Raw genomic sequence first — 16,477 nt, 5'->3', positions numbered from 1 at the left:
TCATCAAAAAGGAACATTTTAACTGCTGTTTGTCACAAAAAAGAATAATAATAATAATAATAGAATATCGCAAGGGTTTTCTGTGGAAAAGGTAATAGCAACTTTTTATGTTACAATTCTGGCTTTTTTTTTCTCTTAATCACGCAATTCTGAGAACATATTGGTATATTTTTACCCTCAAAACAGGACTTTATAACTCACAACTGCAAGTAACTCTCACAGTAATAAGAAAAAAATTCATAATTGTGAGGAAAAAAAAGTCAGAATTTTTTTATTCGTTTTTATCTCGCAATTTTGACTTTATAACTCACAGTTTTGAGTTTATATTTCACAACACAGAGAAAATTCTGAATTGTGATATAAAAAGGTCACAATAACATTTTTATTTTTTTATTCAAGGGTTAAAACGGGCTCCCATGGTTTTCTTTGAAATGCGTTTGTCTTTAATACGGAAGTTGTAAATTAAATAATTTTATATATACTTTTTTATTCATTAAGGTGTAGTATGTTATATTTTTCTAAACAAATTACAAGCTCTGAAAGACTAAGACTTTTTACAATTTTGCTTTAGACAATCTACAAATCTACAGATCTTAAAATAAAACATTAAGGTTACCACTGCACTTTTCTGAAAAATAAATTAATTCGAACAATTACAATCTTGTTAAAAATTATTTAACTAAAAAAAAAATGCTTGTAATTTCTGCACAGGAAAGATTTGATGTTTCCATTCAAAAGGAAATATATCAGCATTGGCTACTGGCCAAAATAAGATATAAGCATATCAGATATGGGCAAAAATCCAATATTGTGCATCCCTAATTAAAATAATATGGTAAGACGCTAATTTGCAATATTAACGAGTAGTTTTGTACAGCTAAAAATTGCTGGACACAAGACCCATAAAGTTTACAAATGGACACATCCACTCTTAAAGGAAGAAAAAGGTGGATAAAATATTGTTTATGAAAGTAATAAATCATTATTTTTACTTAATATATTTCATATATTGTGCACAGTTACAACCATTAAAAGCCCTTATACAACTGGCACCATTTAACCAGCCCTTTTGGTAAAATTCGAGAAAAAAAAAAAAAAAAAAAAAAAAACAAACGAGCATATTTCATACTTTAATTGCATAAAAAAAGAAAAAAAAAAATTCAAAACACTGACCCCTGGTTTCACAGACATAAGGTCCCAGACTAAAATGCAAGTCTGAGCTGTTTCAACTCAAAGGAACTTGCTGATCTTAAAACACATCAGTGCCTTTGTTTTGTCTCAAGCTTCTACTAGTAATGTTTGTTTTCTAAGGCACGTTTATAAAAAATACTTAAATGTCTAATTGAACTGTGGCCTAATCCCTGGTCTAAACCCTGTCTGTGAAACCAGGCCTGAGAAAATCACCTTTAAAGTTGTCCAAATTAAGTTCATAGCGTGCATATTACTTATCAAAAATTAAGTTTGATATATTTACGGTAGGACATTTACAAAATATCTTCATGAAACATGATCTTTACTTAATATCCTAATGATTTTTGACAAAAGAAAAATGGATCATTTTGACCCATACAATGTATTTTTGCCTATTGCTACAAATACACCCGTTCTACTTATGACTGGTTTTGTGGTCCAGGCCAGGGTCACATCTTTGTATGTGAGAAAACAAGACAACGCCTACAAGTAACAAAATGACAGAGACAGAGAATGCATTTCATTATAAAACTTTATTGAAGGTTTGTTTGTCCTGGATCAGGATGGAATGATATGAAAAAGACGTGAGAGTCCATCTCCGTGGAAATAAGGAGAGGGCAATAAAACCAGACAATTTAAGAGAAAAAAAAAAAAAAAATTCAGTGCTCTGCGTTGCACCCGTTCACTTTTTAAAACCATTCAGAGCTTCAGCAATGCTTCACTCAACAGCAGCCAGTACGAAAATCCACATGTAACCATCTTGAGATGTGTTCGCTCAACTTAACTCCACACCACTGCATTTCCAACGCCATCAGTTCAGTTCACTTCAACAAAATAAGTGTGCTTCCACTTACACCGGTCTTTTTAAAACAACAAGCAATGGGAAAAGCACTGCTCCGAATCCAACGAACGCAACACCCGAAGCGCGCCGCTTTGACTCGCATCAGCTGATTTTGGACGAGTTTCTCGACAGCAGCTGTAAAACATCCACTTTGGCCTCTTGATCATTGGCAAACGTGTAAAATCTAGCTGAAATAAACAAAAGAAGCTGACGAACGAAGCCCCTGCGGCTCTCAGAAACACGCCGCCGCTGAGATCTCAGGCTGGCCCCTGGCGAAAGGCAATACATGACCACCGAAGCAGTGATCCGCGTCCTTGAGAAGGATGGGCCGTGGTTTGGCTGTGCGGCAGGGCTGATGTGCCGCTATAACTTCAAGGTTCCCGGCGGAAGGCTTCCGTTGCACAGTCTGTAGAAGCGCAGGTCGTTCACGATACGGTACACTCCCTGAGAAAACGATGGCAGGTCCTGCGAAGGGTGGAAGAGACAGAAACAAGACGTCACTTGCATGTTGAAACATGAAAGTGGTTCACGCTGCATGACCTCATGCAAAAAGGATGAATAGGAGAAGTAAATCTGGCAAGAAAATGGTCATATTTCACTCCAAATTTGAAAAATTGAATTGAAATACGTTGCTTAAAGAAAATGAAGACTGCTTTAGGATTATTTTGAAATTTGGGCTTAGTTATAAAAAAAAACCCAACAACACAGATTTCTCATGTAATTAACACTTTGGGTATTAATGGCTTTAGTAATGATCGCTCACCCTCTCTGGCGTGAAGTTTCGGGCAAGCGTTGTGCGTTGATGTGGGTCGAGGCCTTGGCAGCCATTGAGGAACTCTGGCAAGAAGGAGGAGTAGAACGCTGAGAAATCCACAGCCGCCATGTTGTAGAGCGCCAGCGTGATGTCGTCCTGGAGGAGGTCGTGACTCTTGTGCAGGAGGACTTGCAGGAGAACATTTATGAAGTGGAACAGCATGGCGTTCCGGAACAGCTTCTGAAATCAACATGTGACCACACGTCATAACATAAACATACATGCCTTTTGAATAAATGAATAGATACAAAAATACTAATTTAATAAAATAATATTTTTACAAAATTTACTATAAATGTAAACATATATTAAAGTTTAGTTTTTATTTCTATTAAACACATTTATATTAAACTAATTTAACTAAAATGACATTTAATATAAATTAGAAACTTATTTAGTGTTTAACTATGATGTTCATTTTTCTTTGTATTAAATGTGTACAATGTTTTATTAAATGTAAGATTTATTTGTATTAAACGTAAATTAAACATTTAAATTTAAAGATATATTAAATGTTAAATTTTTACTTATATTAAATACATAATTAAACTAGAATTACATGTATTTAATAGTAACTTAATTATTAGTAATGCAATTTAATTAAGCTTAATTTGCAAATATGCGTTATTTTTTATTAAATATCAGTTAAACTTTTTTATTTGTATTAAATTAGTTACATTTTTAATTATATTAAATAAGATTGAATTAGATTTAAATTGAAACATTAAATTAGTTACATTTCTTTATATAAAAAAAACTAATAAATTCAACTTAAATTAAAAATGTATTTACAAATGTAACATTAAATAAGTTTTTAATTTATATTAGTTTATTTTTAATACGTTTTTTACTAATTTTTCTTGCATTAAATTAGTTCAATTATTTATATTAAGTGCAAATTAAACGAAACATTTAAATACATTTCATTTTTATTTATATATTATATTTTAAATAGTTTTTATTTAATAAAGTATACTGTAATTTTTAATTTATTAAATATTTAAATTTTTTATTTATATTAAATATTAGATTAAATAGTTACAGTTTACAAATGTGTCATTTGTGAACATGAATGTATTAAATAACATGAACAATACATTAACAAAGATTAATAAATACTGTAATGTTAATAAAAATACAATTGTAAATTGTTCATGTTAGTTCACAGTGGATTAACTAATGTTAACAAACAACTCGTTATTTTAATAATATATTATTAAATGTTGAAATTAACAACTAAGATTAATAAATGCTGTTGAAGTGTTGTTCATTCTCAGTTCATGTTTACTAAAGTAGCTAACTAACGTCAATTAATAAAACTTTTTTGTAAAGTGTTACTGATTAAATATAGTTTCATTTTTTAGTATCAATGAAAAATGGAATTCAAATATATTTTAAATATAAATAAACTCTCTCTCTCTCTCTCTCTCTATATATATATATATAAAATAAGTTAATTTTTTCAAAATTATTATATTATTAAATATGAATGTATTTTAAGTTAATAAAAATAAATCTACCAAAAATTAAAACAAATGAATAAACTTAATGTGAAAAAAAAAAAAAAAAAAAATTACCCTGTGGTACAGCTTGTGTTTGGTGTTCAGGACCTCCAGGTAACTCAAGTTTTGTTTGAAGATGTGAATATCAGGCTGTAGAAAAGACTGACCAAATGCCTGCAAATCAAAGACATGAGTTTATGAGTCTATGAGTTTAGACAAAAACAGTCCAACACCATGCATGAAAGTGCTTCATGTACTGCAACTGAAGCTTGAATCATATGATTCTGGGAACCACTAAATAATATGCAGACAATAAGCCAGAAATATTGCACTGTGTTGTCTGTACTGACACCACACACACTAAAGTGCCACTGAAATAAATGATTGATGTGGTTCTTTATAAAGAATGAATCAAACTCTGAATGGACATGGACTGCTCTGCAAACCAGGTTTTTAGGACAGTGTGTGCTTGATACCTGCATGGCGGCAATGAACTGCGCTTGGTTCTCCATCAGTTCTTCAGCTCCGGTTCTCTGAACGCTGCTCAGCACTGAGCTCTTGAAGAAGAACCTCCAGTTCTGATGGAGAATCTGAAAGAGCAGTTCGAACATCTCGGCTTTCACATCTGGACAGGAGCGCTGCAGAACACAAAGTTCAGCAAAAATAACTTTTATAACATATTCTTATTTCTGGAAACCACAGCTGCCCCTTTTTACCATAAATTCATCAACTTTAAAGGATTAGTTCACCTTGTCATCCAAGATGTTCATGTCATTCTTTCTTCATTCAAAAAAGGAAAACATTTCAAGAATGTTCTCCATATAGTGGACTTCTATGGTGCCCACGATTTTGAACTTCTAAAACACAGTTTAGTTGCCGTTTCAAAGGGCTCTAACCAATTGGAAACGAATGGTTATATTCAAATTTTTTTTTTGACAATTTAAATACTTAAGGCGAGACACTGCAGATGAATAGAGTAAAAAAAAACAACTAATAGTTATCACCTTTCTTACTCAGTTGATTGATTACTTGGATAAATTTGGAAAAAAAAAAATTGTATTACAAGTTCTCAAATGTTGTTTAAATATGCAAATAAGCCATTAAAGAAATTTTGCATTTTGCATTTCTAGTACAAAAATCTGAACACTGGATGAAGTCTGTTTTTTTGACATATTAGAGTCAGAAGTTTTTACAGAGGGAATTTTGGGTATCTTATTTCATCACGACATAACTCAGAAAAAAAAAACTTAGAACAGACAGGAAACACTAGATTTTTTACCAATTTTGGGGAAATAAAATCAAGCAAATCATATATGTACAAATCCCTTTGTAAAAACCTTCAGGATATAAACAGGGATAAAAATGTCAAGTTTGGTGTAAGTGTAAGTGCTACTGAAGTGGAGATGTATGTCTCAGTGTAGAAGGAAAAAACTCATTTTGAGAAATCAGCCTTTAAAAATATGCATTGTAAGCTAGAAAAAGATGAGCATTTTTGGTTAAAAAGTGTATAAATATTTTTTTTTAAAGAAAATGATCGATTGTTTCGCTAAATAAGACCCTTCTTCCCTGGCTGGAATCTTTTAGAGCCCTTTGAAGCTGCATTTTGGAAGTTCAAACTCACAGGCACCATAGAAGTCCATTATATGGAGAGAAGAACTGAAGAAACAAGACATGAACATCTTGGATGACAAGGGGGTGATTACATTATCTGCAAATTTTTGTTCTGGAATTGAACTAATCCCTTTAAGAGGTTGGGTGTCTTTTTTGTGTTTCATACCTCTGCCACTATTGGGTAAACCTGATCCAAACAAAGGCTGAGGATGCTGGGTAACAGAGGTTTGAAGGTCTGACCGGGTTCTTGAACCACCACCTAAAACAACGACCCAAAGATAAACTGTGAGTAGCGCGTTTAACAAACACGGAAACCCAAATGTAAAGTAGCTTTTGTTCCCTTTACCTGCAGAATCTTGAGAAACTTTTGAACCACTTTGGATCCAGAGCTGCCCTCCTGTAAGATGCTCACCGCCAGCTGCTCTCTGAGGAACATGGTGACGATTGAGTCAAGTTAGATCAGCCTGACTGATTAGAGTAAATTAGCACTCATACCAACTTCATGTGAAGGTTACCTGGTGAACATGCTGAGGAAGGTCTGGATGATCTGCTCTGTGAACGCCACACCCATCTGCACACGCAGTGCTTGAAACAGTGTGAGGAAGAAACTCAGCATCTCATCTGTTACATCTGAGAAAGAGCAAACACATTAGACAAGATGTCAGTCCAATGAAACCTCAGCAATCGTGATTAAAACTATAAAGCAGTAAAGAAGATGTTGTCATAAATGTTAATGTAAGCCTGAGTTCACCGGCTGTTCGAGAGATTCTTTTGTTACCTGGCTGCTGGATGAAGAGGGGGAAGAGCGCCAGCGTGACCTGGACAGACTCCTGTAGGCTGTGGTAACAGATCTGACGTGATTTGGTGGCCTCTCCCGATATACTGTCCACCAGATCTTTCAACACGCACAGAGTCTGCTGGATCACTGCTTTACCTGAGAAACAGATCATTATTAGAGTGATTTTTTAAAATAATTAGGTTCACTAGTACAAAGCAAGCCTTTAAAAATAAACATACATACAAAAATGTTAAATAAACATACATGTTTTCTTCCTTTTTTTTTTACAATAATAGATAGACAATTCTAAAAATATATATTCCTGGGAAAAAAAAACATATATAATATATATATATATATATATATATAAACATAAAACATATACACACACAAACATACAAATAATGTTAAACATATTCTTAGTTTAAGCCTTTAAAAATAAATAAACACATTTTTGTACTTTTTTTTTTACAAAAGATGTTTATAATAAAAATCTTACTGACAAATGGACAAAACCTAGGATTAGTGGCAACATTTAAAAATGTAGAATTACAACCAATTAGTATTTGATTTAATTATGTTTATTTATTTATTTAAAAATATTACATGATAGATAAATGTAATAAAAATTATGAAGTAAATTGTGAAGTTATAAAAAGAGAGAAATCATAGGAGGGACTGTCTATTATAATTTATATTATAATATATAATACTATAAACAATTTTTTTTAAGAAACTAATACCTTTATTTAGAAAGGATGTTTTAATTTGATCAAAATATTGATTTCAAATTAAAAAAATATTTTAAATAAATGCTTTATTTAAAAAAATAAAGTATATAAGTAAATATATACATAAAATAAGTGAGTGAGTGAATCTGAGGTTGGTGATGTGTGGCAAAATTGTTTTACGTTTTTGAAATCACACTCTTATGCTCACCAAGTGTATTTAACTTGATGAAAAATACAGTAAAAATATTGCAAAATACTACATTTAAATTTAAATAAGTTTTCTATTTGAATATATTTAAAAATGAAATTCATTCCTGTGATGCAAAAACGTATTTTCAGCATCATTACTCCAGTCTTCAGGGTCACATGATCTTTCAGAAATAATTCTAATATCCTGATTTGCTGCTTAATATATTTCTTAATAACTGTGAAAATTTTTAAAGACTCTTCAATGGATAGAGAGCTCAAAAGAACAGCATTTATTTAATATTTAAATCTTTTGATTTATTTTTTAAGATTAAAAATTATTTGTCACTTAATTTAAAGCATACTTGCTGAATAAAAGGATTTAAAAAAAAAAAAAAATCATAAAAAAAAAAATCTTATTGACCCCATACTATAAAAAATAATCATCCGTTGCTCTTACTGTTGGGGTGATGGTTGGGTGGGCGGGGCAGGAGGCGGTATTGCTGCGTGAGGCTGCTGAGAAGCCGCGTGTGATTGGACGAACGGTTCGGCCACTGCTGCTCCGCCTCCGGCAGGCTAGGCCACGGCAACAGCATCATGTTTGACAGAGCTCGACACACGAGGACATGAGCCTTAGACAAAAACAACAAACGTTACATCACAAGCAAATACAGATGGATCCAAGTACACACTGTGCTGTCCTGTTTTCCTAAAACGGACCAATATAAACCCGCGCACGCACACACACCTCCTGAGGTAATCTGTGGTTATGATTCTCCGTGATCAGGTTGAAGATATTCTGCACCGCCGGCAACGACACCAGGAACACTGGCCGCACGGTGGTCGCCATGGAGACCAGGAGATGGCACGCAGATAACAGCAATTTCTCTGGAACCTGCGGCACACAGAGATCACTCAGATTAGCGGTTTTCCCAGAGTCAAAGAATGAGGAAAAACTGGTTGAACAATGAATCTAAAAATCTAGTGAAATCGTAAAGCTTAGCACACAGATCAATGTTTTAGTTTGGACATCAGTACTGCAAACCTTAACATAAACAATTCATGGGTGAATGAATTATGATAGTGTTTACTTTGTTGCTGTAAAAGCACTTTATCTCCCGCATCTGTTTGAAAGACCAGCTGGTAGGAGCCATGCATATACATTTCAAAATAAGAGTCCCAGTGTATTCTCAGTGTTTAAAATTAAGTCACACATGAAATGCATTTTACCCTAGACCTTTTTTTCTGCTATTTTGGCTCCAAAATACAGTTAAAACAGTAATACACACAAAATATTTTAGCAATTTAAAATATCTTTTTTTGACTTTTCATATATTTTCATGGAATTTATTTCTGTGATCAAAGCTGAATTTCCAGCATCATTACTGTAGTCTTCGGTGTCACATGATCAAAAAAACAATGCTCAAAAAAACATTTCTTACTATTATCAGTCCTGCATCATATTTTTGTGGAAACTCTGATACATTTTCAGGATTCTTTAAATTGAAAGATCAAAAAAACAACAACATTTATTTAAAAATGAATTAATATTGTATCATACATGTTCCTGAATAAGCAACTGGAGGTATTAAAGCATAGCCATATCAAAATAAAGAGTCCCTGTAAATTTTAGGCTTGTTTACAATAAAAAGTTCTGCATTATGCATGAAGAAATGAATGCTATGGATTTAGTGTCTGTACTGACTACATTAGATTTTTTGATGAGCCCATTTGTAACATCAACTAAGATTGATGAAAGCTGTAGAATAGAAGTGTTGTTCCTTGTTAGAGTGTTAATTTCAACATTTGATATATTGTTAAATTTTGAAGTTTATTTTGTTAACATTAATGAACTATGAAATAACTTTAATGATCAAAATATAATTAATATTAGTATTTATTTACAAAGTATGGTTTAGTACTTAAAAAAAAAAAATAGTAGAGCACTAATTTAGTTGCCTTTCAGTATCCATTTTCAAAAACTATCGGTTAATTAATCGGTATCGGCCAGTGTGGTCCAACCTAGCTATTAGTATCGGTAAAAACCAATATCGGTCAACCTCTAGCAATAAGGCAATGATCATTTATTTAACGACAGAAATGCTACAACCACTGTAATTATTTGGACATCAAAACATAAAAATGAGGGTTTAAAATTGTATTTTGATATCACAATGAACAGTTAGCATACTGAGAAAGATATCGATGTATTCTCTTTTGATTGTGTAGATTTATAATCACAGCGTTTGTAAATTCACAATAGCATTATGCTTTATGATTTTAAATGGGTTTAACATATCATGCAGTCTTGGAAAACATATAATAATGCGTTTCATGAATTGTCATTCGTGAAATGCTTCAATACACTTCTGGTATTTTGCCGGTTACTTAACACAGGCAAAATGCAACTGAGCATTTTTAAATTGAGTACTCTAATAGAGTCAAACAATCATGACAGTCCTAAACTACAGTGTATAAATCTTCCCATCTCACAAATATGCACTACTGGTTTCTGGCTGTGTCACGCGAACGGTCCAGAAACACGATAGTATGGAGCGGATCATATGCACAAATTGGTGCAGACAACAAAACGTATCGAACCCATTTGAATTCCACACAGAATGCTATGTTTTATAGCGATATGGATGAGATTGTGGTTGTATTTCGATGTCAAATGCAGCTTTACCGAGCTCAATGGCTCTGGCTAAAGCTGTGATGTAAACAAAACGCTATTGGATATTTAAAAAAGGGGGCGGGACTGCTTGATATGTTCCGCCTTGTCTTCCTGTATTATTTACAATGACCTTAACACACAGAATAACACTGCATGTTTCAAAGCACTTCAGTGGACCTTTAAATGATCATTCTTAAACATCAAATCACCTTGGCATTGATGAGAGGGGTTGTGGCAGCCATGCTTGACGTGATGAGATCCATAAATTGCGTTTGATCTTGTTGTCTCTGTACCTCTCCACAAAACTGAGCCAGCCAATGAGAATACGCCTGCAGAGCAGCCAATGACTGTGCATGGCTGCAAAACAGAGAGGTTTATTAAGCATGATAATAAAACGATACCCCTTAGCACCTTGAACAGCGTTTATGACTACTTACACATCTATAAGGTCCGGTTTGAGCACTGAAGGAACAGCCATTTCTACGTCGTACAGGCTGATCTGAGAACCATAACATGACACTTCCACCAATCTGAGAGGAGAAACACAATTGCCATCACATATTTCAGTCAGTTAATTACATCTGACTAAACATCACTCAGTATACTTGTGTATTAATAACTCAAGCTATTAACCTGTCATTTATAATTCCTAAATGTTTAATATGGTATTTATGACCCTGAACCACAAAACTAGACGTAAGGGTCAATTTTTCCAAATTGAGATTTATACAATCTAAAAAGCTAATCTAATAAGCTTTCCAATGATGTATGATTTGTTAGGATATGCAATGTTATTTATATCATATATATCATATTAATATTTACATCGCAATATTTGGTTGAGAGACAACCATTTGAAAATCTAAAGGGGCAAAAAAAAATCCTAATAAAAAACTATTTTGAGAAAATCACCTTTTAAGCTGTCCATGTTAAGTTCTTAGCAATGCATATTACTAATCAAAAATTAAGTTTTGATATATTTATGGTAGGAAATTTACAAAATATCTTCATGGAAAATGATCTTTACTTAATATCTGAATGATTTTTGGCATTAAAAAAAAAATCTGAAAAATATTTACATATTACTTTGACACCCTGTGTTGGCGAAAACAAGGAAATACTTTCAAATAGTGAAAGTAAAACCAAACTTTTTTTTTTATAAAATGAGGGTTTGAACAGCATATAAAGGAAACCGTTTATTTTTCGGAAAGTCTAAACAGTATTGTTTAAGTTTTGGTATAATCAAAAAAACAACAACAAAAAAAAGTGCTTATAAAAAAGAAAAGAAAAAGAAACATTTAAAAAGAAGCCAAAAAAGGTCTTTCATATCTTAAATGGTATTACAAAAGCCTTAATTCTCACTTTAAGACCATTTAAATTTACAAATTTATGATATGATTATTCAGCTCAAAAAGGCAAGGATTTAACTCCATAAATGAGAGCACTGAACTTTCAATGTCAACATGTGGCACTGTTGCACTTTCTACAAGCCAGTCACTAGTGACAGTGATGCTTGGCTTAGTAAAGTCCACTAATAAAATGTAATATGTAAATCATGGCATAAAACATTATTTTAGGATTTTGATATTAATGCTTGTCATTTTAATATACATTTGCAAATGTTCTAATCTGCTTTATTAATGCTTGCTATTTACACTGCTGCTTTTATGTTTTTACTAAACCCTTTGCTGCTGCTCCTTGTGCTTTTCACAACTAATTTTAGTTGTATCGCATTGTCTCCTTACGCTACTGCTGCCTCTACTGTAACCGACTAACACTTCGTTAACATCCCTTTTCTTAATGTTGTTTACCTCACTGTTTATAACATTTTATGCTTTTTCTAGGGTGCCATTGTACAACAGGCCTACAGGACAACAGATGAAAATCAGCCTTTGGCTAACTCTGGCATGTTATAGATGTTCTGTTTTTAATATGCACTGTCCTGCTAAATAAATACAAAAATACATGAGCAAACACACAAAACATATGAAGTGCACACATAAGGAGGGAGGTATTGTTGTTAAAAGAGGAATTGTGATTCAGGAACTGACCTCTGCACGATGGCGAGAGCGTCATTAAAGCGAGCATTGAAAACGTCCCCGGTGAAGAATTCGGCCAGACGTCCCACGGCCTGCAGCAGAGAGCTCAGGTCTCTGAGCGCGCAGTGCAGCTTTCTGCAGTCGGCCTCTGCTGTGATGTTCAGCCTTCGACCTATTCTCACACACACGGAGAGAAAGGTGTGAAACCACCAAGCATCAGCTGACAGCAGCTCACTAGCCACATGAGAACAGAATTGCCACTAATAAAGCATCAGAGCGAACACTACAAGACCACATAGTACTACAATACTCACTTGAACATTTAAGCAGTCTGTAGATATAGCTTAAGGCATCAGTTGAAGGTACATTACCACTGGTAAGTTCTGAGTCAGCGATACTTTTTTTTTATTCAGCAAGGATGCATTTCATTGATCAAAACTAACAGTAAAATATGTTAGAAAATATTTTATTAAATGCTATTCTTTTTACCTTTGTGTTCATTACAAACTGTTTTTAACATTAATAACAGGAAACTTGAGTAGCAAATCAGCATATTAGAAAGATTTCTGAGTGATCGTATGACAGTGAAGACCGGAGTAATGATCCTGAAAATTCAGCTTTGCAACATAGGAATTAATTTCATTTTAGAATATAATCAAATAGAAAACATGAAATAATATTTCACAATATTGCATTTGTTTCTGTATTTTAGACAAGTTACAAAACCTTACCAACAGCAAAGTTTTGAAAGGTAGTGTATGTGTTACAGTTAATGCAGAACTTCCTATTTTATATATATGGTTGAACAGCCCTACATCAAGCCAGCCTCCACTTACATGAAGCAACTTAAAATCTTGGGTCAAAAAGTACAATTCCACATCACAGCAGTAAAATATCTGTGTAATATTTGATAGGAAGTCTGATAGCAAAAAAAAATGTTACTGCCTGATTAACAAGGACTCTTGATAGCATATATATATATATATATATATATATATATATATATATATATATATATAGATAGATAGATAGTCTTATTTACTGTAGCCAGGACTCTGATGCCTGACTAACAAGGAAATAAAGTTGTCAAACATATCACATTTCCAGAAAATTCCGCTTTACGCTTTGGTGCATTTTGCAATTTTGGTAAATTTTGCATGGCATTTTTCAATAGCTTTGCGCAATGCATTCTGGGATTGCTTTGTCTATTTTATGCAATCATCCTTTAAAATTTGGCCAAAACAATGTCTCTCAAAATGAAACTGTGTTTACACTTGGATGCCTAAAAATATTATCTGAGTGTGTCAGATTTTGGAACAAATCCACTGTCAATAAAACGCATTCAGTTTGCGATAATGAAGAGAAACTTACTTGTTCCTGATCTCACGATAAACTGCTGCAGCCCAAGATAAACGTCCAGATCATCCTGGAGCACCGGAAACTAAAAACACACAATATCACACACTCTAGTCATTATACATTTATAATGGATAACATTTAACATGCAAATTTTGTGCAATTAATAATAAAACGTAAAACTAAAAATGCTATTTAATTTAAAAAAAAAAGCTTTTTCAAAATGACAACATTTATTAAAGGAGTAGTTCAACTTCCAGAGCAAAAACGTACAGATAATGTACTCAACCCTGTTGTCATCCAAGATGTTCATGCCTTTCTTCCTTCAGTTGTAAAGAAATGATGTTTTCTGAGGAAAACATTTCAGGAATTATCTCCATACAGTGGACTTCTATGGTGCCTGCGAGTTTGAACTTCTAAAATGGAGTTTAAATGCAGTTTTAAAGGGCTCTAAATGATCCCAGCTGAGGAATAAGGGTCTTATCTAGCGAAACGATCTGTCTTTTTTTTTATAAAAAATAAATATTTATATACTTTTTAAACCTCAAATGCTTGTCTTGTCTAGCTCTGCCATGCACATGCATACTCTGTGCAGTCCTGTTCAAGACAGTTAGGGTATGTCCAAAAACTCCCATCTCATTTTCTCCTCCAACTTCAAAATATTCATACATTGCGGTCTTAACTTTTATTTTAAAGTGCGTTTGATCTTCTTTGCATGTTCACTTTGTGTAACACTGGGCCGGTACTTCGGCAGCGATTTAGGCTGATTTTAAAGTTGGAGGAGAAAATGAAATGTAAGTTTTTCAACATACCCTAACTGTCTTGAACCAGAATGCATGCAGAGCTGGACAAGACAGGTATTTGAGGTTAAAAGGTATAATTTATTTAGATAAGACCCTTCTTCCTCAGCTGGGATCGTTTGGAGCCCTTTGAAGCAGCATTGAAACTAAATTTTCTAAGTTCAAACTCTCGGACACCATAGAAATCCACTATATGGGGATAATGCCTGAAATGTTTTCCTCACAAAACAATTTCTTTACGACTGAAGAAAGAAAGAGATGAACATCTTGGATGACAACGGAGTTCATTAACACTAAATTTTTGTTTTGGAAATACAGAAAAATGCAATTATGGCATTAAAAAAAAATAGCATTTATTTGTGTGCATGTGCACGCATTCATATGAACAACAATGGAAACTGTCATTATATCAGCAATGTAATTAATTGTATTGAACATTAATTTACTAACAGCTCTAATACTCATACTCATGTGGATTAAAGCAAACTTTGATTTAAAATCGTAAATTCCATATTTCTTTGGATTTTTAAATCATATTTACTTTCATATTAAAAGGCTAGTTCACCCAAAAATGAAAATTCTGTTATAAATTACTATCCCTCATGTCGTTCCAAACCGGTAAGACCCTCGTTCATCTTTGGAACACAAATTAAGATATTTTTGATGAAATCTGAGAGCTCTCTGAACCTCCTACACCATGGTCAAGGCACAGACACATAGTAAGGACATTGTTAAAATAAAAGAAATTGTTGAATAAAGTTGTTTTTTGTTTTCTTTGTGCACAAAAAGTATTCTCGTAGCTTTATAAAATTTTACAATTAAACCACTGATGTGGACCACATGGACTATTTCATGTTTCTCTGCCTTGACTGTGGTAGTACCCTTGCTGCCTATGGAGGGACATAGAGCCCTTGTACTTCATCAAAAATACCTTAATTTGTCTTTTGAAGATAAACAAAGGTCTTACGGGTCTGGAATGACATGAGGGTAAGCAATTAATGACATAGTTTTCATTTTTGGATGAACTACCCCTCTAAACATCTATTAGACTTGCCAATGAGGAGTCAATTGTTTTCAGTACAAAGAGAGAGCGAGGACGTACACGCTCACCCACTCACATACACCTACCAGAACTGAAAAGGTCTGGGACGGCAGCAGCTCCATCACCCTGGCAACCACTTCCAAACTCTGACGCAGGTATCGTTGCCATTCCGTCTGTTGCTATAGAGATTAAAAAAAGTTCCAAAAAATCTGCAGAACAAAATTGATGCTTCGTTCGTTGTATGTTTGATTGAAACTTACATCGTCATCAAGGGTCTCGTCATCGAGTTCTTCTAGTTGACTCTGGTTTAACCTGAACTGGATCCTGTTAAGAACTTCTCGCAGCAGCAGAACTAGAGCGTCTTTATATCTGGTCACACACACACATACACAGATTACTTCCATGCTTCTAATACAAGTTAAACTCACAAAAAGCGCACAGACACGCACCTGTTAATCACACTGTCACTATCAGCCAATCGGCTTCTGATCTTGGTGGTTAGGTAGTCTAGGAATATACTCCAGATGTCCAGACAGGCCAGATAACCCTCATGACTTGGCTACAACAAATTAAAGACATGTTTAAGTGAAGAGATGCATAAAACATGAAAAGTTACGCGCTTTAGTGCTGCTTCACTCTCTATTTAAATGGGTCACAAATTGCATTTATATTTTATGTTTTCTGAGGTGCTTAATATAATATAAATGATCTTACTAAAATATGTAGTAGAAAACCTATGAAAGATTTACGTTATTTTAAATTCCACATCGTTTTATATATATTTTGGACTATATGAGAGCCATTATTTTGATTACGTAAAGCGGCTGCACTCTGTAAGCTAATGGTGCTACCTGTTGCGATTTTTACTGCAACACAACTCGGAAAATAAAATACTGATTTGATGCCACATTG

General features: G+C 33.5%; 1 protein-coding gene across 1 annotated transcript in view; it reads right to left on the bottom strand.

Annotated features, from left to right (window-relative positions):
* Positions 1-1,715: 1,715 nt before the first annotated feature.
* LOC141305334 (exportin-6-like) overlaps positions 1,716-16,477 on the bottom strand; it is a 45,556-nt gene continuing 30,794 nt past the window's right edge. The window contains exons 5-21 of the mRNA XM_073832451.1: positions 16,015-16,124; positions 15,826-15,934; positions 15,652-15,744; positions 13,739-13,808; positions 12,380-12,539; positions 10,766-10,858; positions 10,538-10,685; positions 8,403-8,549; positions 8,115-8,286; positions 6,738-6,893; positions 6,475-6,589; positions 6,306-6,384; positions 6,126-6,218; positions 4,825-4,986; positions 4,424-4,522; positions 2,796-3,026; positions 1,716-2,497 (exon numbers count right to left, since the gene is read on the bottom strand). Coding sequence (XP_073688552.1) covers positions 2,396-2,497; positions 2,796-3,026; positions 4,424-4,522; positions 4,825-4,986; positions 6,126-6,218; positions 6,306-6,384; positions 6,475-6,589; positions 6,738-6,893; positions 8,115-8,286; positions 8,403-8,549; positions 10,538-10,685; positions 10,766-10,858; positions 12,380-12,539; positions 13,739-13,808; positions 15,652-15,744; positions 15,826-15,934; positions 16,015-16,124 — 2,139 coding nt within the window. The 3' untranslated portion in view covers positions 1,716-2,395. The remainder of the gene's footprint in view (positions 2,498-2,795; positions 3,027-4,423; positions 4,523-4,824; positions 4,987-6,125; positions 6,219-6,305; positions 6,385-6,474; positions 6,590-6,737; positions 6,894-8,114; positions 8,287-8,402; positions 8,550-10,537; positions 10,686-10,765; positions 10,859-12,379; positions 12,540-13,738; positions 13,809-15,651; positions 15,745-15,825; positions 15,935-16,014; positions 16,125-16,477) is intronic.

This window comes from Garra rufa, unplaced genomic scaffold, assembly GCF_049309525.1.
Source record: "Garra rufa unplaced genomic scaffold, GarRuf1.0 hap1_unplaced_002, whole genome shotgun sequence".
NCBI classification, from domain to species: Eukaryota; Metazoa; Chordata; class Actinopteri; order Cypriniformes; family Cyprinidae; genus Garra; species Garra rufa.
The sequence above is the reverse complement of the archived record's forward strand: the minus strand, read 5'-3'. Positions and strand labels throughout refer to the sequence as shown.